Raw genomic sequence first — 6,337 nt, forward strand, 5'->3', positions numbered from 1 at the left:
TGTGTGTGTGTGTGTGTGTGTGTGTGTGTGTGTCTCTGTGTGTGTGTGTGTGTGTGTGTGTGTAGCAGCACTGCTCTGTTATGACTGCATTAGTCGTGAGGACACGAGCAGAGGAGCGTCCAGGAGAGATGTCCACATCTCTAGATCCTCCACAGGTACTGCGGCACACAGGCTTTCCTCTCTGTCTGCATGGATGTATGACTGAATTAGCATCACAGGAGTCCATTGCTGAGGAAAATATTCTTATGGTTTCTCTTTCTCTTAAAGCAATATTCTGGGTTAAATATACAGATTAAGCTCTATGCCACAGTCTGATGCTGATTACAGCTGATTAATTGGACCTGTGCATCAGTTTATAAAAACTAAAAACATGATACACTTTCAGTAGAAGTTGAAAATACAGAAATTATATTTTTCAATTATAATTTTGAAATTGAAATGTAAAATTCTAAATGTTATTTAATATTAATCGATATGCATCAATAAAAACATCAATAAAAATATGCAAAATATTACATTTAAAATCTAAAAATATCTCTAATATTCTCTAAAGTTTATATGTAATTTGATTTGATTGTATCAGATGATTTTTGAAAATCCTTAACCAAATGTATTGGTCACAAGGGAAGGTAACACAAAACTAGTGTGACTAAAAAGCATAATTGCAATAGCATAATTTCCTTCCATTTATAACATGATCATGTCAACCAGATAAACTATTTTTTGCATAATATATGCAAGGATCCTAGACAGCAAAGAAATTACATTGAAAATGCACAACTATAAATTAATCTGCCTAGAAAAGTAGTCCAACCTTAAAAAGATGAATTAGGTAACTGATCTCAAATGCTGTCGATTAAGCATAAGCTACATTTATTGTGGAATATTCCTGTGTTTTATGCATTAATGTGTGATTAATTTAGATCTGTGTGTGAGCTTGTTTTAACTGTGATAAACACTTTACTGTGTTAAATGAGGATCACGGCGAATCGTCTCCTCCTCTGAGAGCAAATCACAGTTATTTGTTGTCAGTCAGACAGACGCAGCTTTCAAAGACTTTATTATTTCCCACGTCTTTGTCCTAGTTTTTCGACTGCTTATACCTCGCGCCAATCCGCTTAGATAAAGCATGCTTTGACGTTTCTTTCCGTCAGGAAGCAGAGACATCGGATATCAGTCGCTAGGCCTCTGGCTTGCCACCAGATCCTCTCAGAGTAACCTTCCCACGGACCCTTAATACTCACATTGCTCTGTCTTCAGAAAAATGTTCAAAGATAAATCTTCAAGGAACGTCAATCATAGCAGAACACCCTCGAGACGTCTGGTAAGCAGTCTAGAGCCTGTCTCAAGGCTCGACCCCTGATTGCAGAGGTCAAAAGGTCACCCTGAGGTCACGACATGAGAGAAACGCTCATTAGGGGCTTTCCATAAATGGAGGCTTTGTGTATACAGCACTTAAAGGAATAGTTCAGCCAAAGATGAAAATGAGCTGAAAATGTGCTCACCCTCAGGCCATCTGGGATCAGGATGAGTTTGTTTCTTCATCAGATTTGTAGAAATGTAGCATTGCATCAGTGTCTCAGCAATGGATGCTCTGCAGTGAATGGGTGCCGTCAGAATGAGAGTCCAAACAGCTGATAAAAACATAACAATAATCCACAGCACTCCAGTCCATCAGTTAACATCTGGAGAAGACAAAAGCTGAAACACATCCAGCATTAAGACGCTTTTAACTCAAATACCATAGAGTCCATAATCCATAATAACTCTTCCTCCAGTGAAAAAGTGTTCTGGTGTGAATCAGGAGAGAAATCTGCACAGATCAAGCAGCGTTTAAACAGCTCTAAACACATATGTGGCTGGATTTTGATGTGAGAGACAACAGCAGATGCATTTTTTCACTGAAGGAAGAGTTATTGTGGATTATGGACTCGTGTTTGAGTTAAAAACGTCTTAATGCTGGATGTGTTTCAGCTTTTGTCTTCTCCAGATGTTAACTGATGGACTGGAGTGCTGTGGATTATTGTGATGTTTTTATCAGCTGTTTGGACTCTCATTCTGACGGCACCCATTCACTGCAGAGCATCCATTGCTGAGACACTGATGCAATGCTACATTTCTCCAAATGTATTCTAATGACGTGATTAGGTTTTCAGCAAATTTTTATTTTTGGGTGAACTATTCCTTTAAGGGAGAGGATTTCAGAGGTTTCTGGGTCAGTGTCTGTTGAAGAGTTTTACATTGTATTTGCATTTGGCTAGTTTTCATTATTACATGAATAATGTAATATTCGCCACTCGCATTTCTAGTCCTGCCATTTTTGCGTGCCAGGATTGGTCTTGTTTACATACGGAGTTCGTCTGTCAGCTTTAAAATGCAAATGCTTGATTAGGATAAATACAGTCGTTTGTGAAGTCGAGGTGATGCAGAGCGAACGGGAGAAATATTGCACTTAGCATAAATGAGTGCTTTAGTTATTACCGAGCGCTGCGGCGTATATATGTTTCAATTTCATCAATCTTTGTTTGCTCCGACGAAACACACAACATTAAAATCAGCTTGTGGTGAGCTGCAGTGCATTTGAGTCACTGCAATGCGTACAGCTCCCGATATTTATTTACCGCCGGCTTTATTCATTAAAGTGTGTGTGTGTGTGTGTTACATTCACTCATGCGTTTATCAATGCGCTGCTTTCAGCTGGATGCTGATATGTGCTTGTGTAGGTCACTGCAGGGTTGTGCACTTGTGTGTCACCTAATTAGTCATCTGGTTATCTGCTGCTGCCTCCTCACACAACACATATAGCCACAGAGTGATTGATGAGCGTAAATGTGACAGCACTAAAGAATGAGTGCGTGTGTGCGTGTGTGTGAGTGTGTGTGTGTGTTTGTAAAGATAAACCTAGAAGGTGAAACCAAAATGCACACAGAGAAAACTCCTCTCGCTCTTTGTCTGTGTTACACATGGAAGAACTTTAAAAACTGCACTACTTACAAATAAAATGAGTTGTGACTCAAGCCAGGGGGGCATAGTTTTTTTTAGTATAGACTAAGTAGTATAGTAATTTACTGAAAATGTGCTCACTCTCAGGTCATCCGAGATCAGGATGAGTTTGTTTCTTCATCAGATTTGTAGAAATGTAGCATTGCATCAGTGTCTCAGCAATGGATGCTCTGCAGTGAATGGGTGCCGTCAGAATGAGAGTCCAAACAGCTGATAAAAACATCACAATAATCCACAAGTAATCCACAGCACTCCAGTCCATCAGTTAACATCTGGAGAAGACAAAAGCTGAAACTAATCCAGCATTAAGACGTTTTTAACTAAAATACATTGAGTCCATAATCCATAAAAAGTGCATCTGCTGTTGTCTCTCACATCAAAATCCAGCCACATATTTGTTTAGAGCTGTTTAAACACTGCTTGATCTGTGCAGATTTCTCTCCTGATTCAGACCAGAACACTTTTTCACTGGAGGAAGCGTTATTATGGATTATTTTAGCTGACTGTATGCGGTTCGGATCACATGACCTGATGGTTTCTTTCACACAGTCTGGAAATGTGACACAGTCAGTTTGTTTATAAAAGTGAATGTAACCGTATATTAACTCTAAAACAGGACAGACGGCTCTATATTGCACACACGTAGCCACAGACGTCTCAGTCTGCTCCTGATCTGTCTGCATGTTATTAATGCAGTTGTCCGTCTCAAACACGGACTGTGGGAATGTCTGTGAGTCTACACACAGTTCTGGATGACAGACGCTGCCCTCTGTCTGATTCTCATGCTGCTGCTGCTGTGGTGTGATAACAGTCTTCTGTCATGATCTCTTACACACACACACACACACACACACTCACACACACACACACACACACTCACACACACACACACACACACTCACACACACACACACACACACTCACACACACACACACACACACTCACACACACACACACACACACTCACACACACACACACACACACTCACACACACACACACACACACTCACACACACACACACACACACTCACACACACACACACACACACACACACACACACACACACACTCACAAACATACACACACACACACACTCACAAACATACACACACACACACACACACTCACAAACACATGTCGTCTTGACTTTGGTTCATCTTCCAAGCACAAATAAAGATATTTTTAATTAAGACTTCAGAGGTTTCAGAGGTTTCTTTAAATACATTGTAAAAGTAATCCATAGGAATCACCGTTTAATCCAAGTCTTCTGAAGAGGCATGGTCGTATTGTATGATGAACAGATATAATTTAGGCTTTTATTCACAAATAAACATTGACATATAGAGCACATAGTTTATGGTAAATGGAAGCTCAAATGTGCTTTGGATGTGCAAGAACCAATTAGGTTTGTTCTTGTGCATCAGCCAAGTATGGTTGAGCTTCTGTTTACCATATTTGATGTGCTCTATATGTGCTGATTGATGTTTATATGTGAATAAAAGCCTAAATTATACCTGTTCATCATATAAAACGCTGATGTCTCTTTGGAAGACTTGGAACTGCTTGATTCAAATGGATTACTTTTACAATATCTATGAATTTTTTGAAGAGTCAAATTTTGGTAGAATGGACTTCAAATGGAGGGACAAAAATCATAACGGTTTTATTAAAAATATGAGACGTCACATTCCTAGGTCTTCTCTTTTTTTAATAAATCAGAAATTGCAACTAATAATAATTTTAAAATGTGGAAATATACTATCTATTCCATTTTGCTGTAACATACTGTATATAAAAAATGCAGCTTTGAAGTTTATGTTCTTCAAATCTATGAAGCTTAGATTCTTTATTGGTCCAGTATCTTAGTACTGTGCTAATACACAGATCAGAGTGAACAAACTTTTGTCTTCTGTGTAAATCTGAGATTCTGTTGCTATTGGTGCACCATTGCACTTTGTAGCCCTGCCTACTGTGAAATCTCATTGGTCTAAAATCACGCTGTGTATTACACTTCGATATGGCTCTTCCGTGTCTTGAGTTATTTAAAGTTCTTGGGCGGTTGAGCCACTGGCGCAGTCACCATCAGATGACCTTGACTCAGAGATCTACTGTAGGTCAAATGTATTACTAGCATAGACAGTCAGAGCGCATGTCTGTTTGCGTGTCCGTGTGTGTCTTTGGTGTATTTATGTATTCGTACAGTGTTGAAGTTTGAGTTAAACCTGTTTTTCCAGTTACCGTTTCCGGCAATGTGTGACACGATATGTGCAAAACTAAAACACAATTTTTTCTATCATTATCACCCCAAATACACACACACACACACACACGTACGTCTTCTATCCATGGTCCCTTGAAGATATATTTAATAAGTTTCATATTTATCTAATACTCTGTCCCTCTTTTTCTGTAACAAACACACTCATCCTGAGGAAGAACAGAAGGAACTCAATAAATGACAAGGTTTTAAATGTGTATAATGGGCACTGATAAGGTTGTATATACAGACTTTGCACCCTCTCAAGGCATGTTGACTCTATACAGCCTCACCCTGCTTTATGACCTACCCACAATGCATCATGTGCCCAGGTTTTATAATGTTGCTAATGATTTAAAAGATAACTGATGGTGCTATTTTACATCTCAAGGTTGCATTTTGAGCGAATGGGAATAAACTTCGGAAATGTTTCCTTGGGAATTAATGTGTGTACACTAGCATTCTGAGCTCAGGACTGTTGTAGACAGTTGATGGATCCATCCAACTGGTTTGCCACCCTTTTGTGTGTGTGTGTGTGTGTGTTTATTTTGTGTGGCTACTAGGGATTCTTGTGATCAGCCAACCACCTAGAACAAAAATTGTTTTGCCTCTTAAGCACACTGTAATTTCCTGTTTATGCACGTCCCCCGTCGCACTTGTCTCATTTCCCTCCCTCATCCCACCACCATGATGATTAGTAGTTACAGCTGAATGTGTAACAAGTGACCATCATCATATGACATCTTACTGACTCTGCAGGAAAATATAATCAGAGAGTTGATAAATAACATGACCGTGAACTTTGCTTTTTCAACGTTTCAAGATTTTAGTATCAGTTTGTGGGCTATAAAGGAAAGTGTTGCTTTTATAGCATAATTTTGTTTTGTTCTTACACAAAGTCTCTTATGTTCACCAAGGCTGCATTTCTTAGACCAAAATACAGTAATATTGTGAAATATTATTACAATTTCAAATCTCAGTTTTCTATTTTAATATATTTTAAAATGTAATTCATTCTTGTGATGCAAAGCTGAATTTTCAGCATCATTACTCCAGTCTTCAGTGTCACATGA

The 6,337-nt window shown here is 38.8% G+C and overlaps 1 protein-coding gene across 3 annotated transcripts in view; it reads left to right on the top strand.

The window, feature by feature from the left end:
* Positions 1-6,337, top strand: part of LOC107692470 (SH2 domain-containing adapter protein F-like) — a 113,924-nt gene that overhangs the window by 69,176 nt on the left and 38,411 nt on the right. The window contains exon 4 of one of the 3 annotated variants that reach the window (XM_016491527.1): positions 69-155. The exons of the other annotated variants lie outside the window; for them this stretch is intronic. Coding sequence (XP_016347013.1) covers positions 69-155 — 87 coding nt within the window. The remainder of the gene's footprint in view (positions 1-68; positions 156-6,337) is intronic. 3 annotated transcript variants of the gene reach the window in all.

Source organism: Sinocyclocheilus anshuiensis, unplaced genomic scaffold (assembly GCF_001515605.1).
Source record: "Sinocyclocheilus anshuiensis isolate Anshui unplaced genomic scaffold, SAMN03320099.WGS_v1.1 scaffold1082, whole genome shotgun sequence".
Lineage (NCBI taxonomy): Eukaryota > Metazoa > Chordata > Actinopteri > Cypriniformes > Cyprinidae > Sinocyclocheilus > Sinocyclocheilus anshuiensis.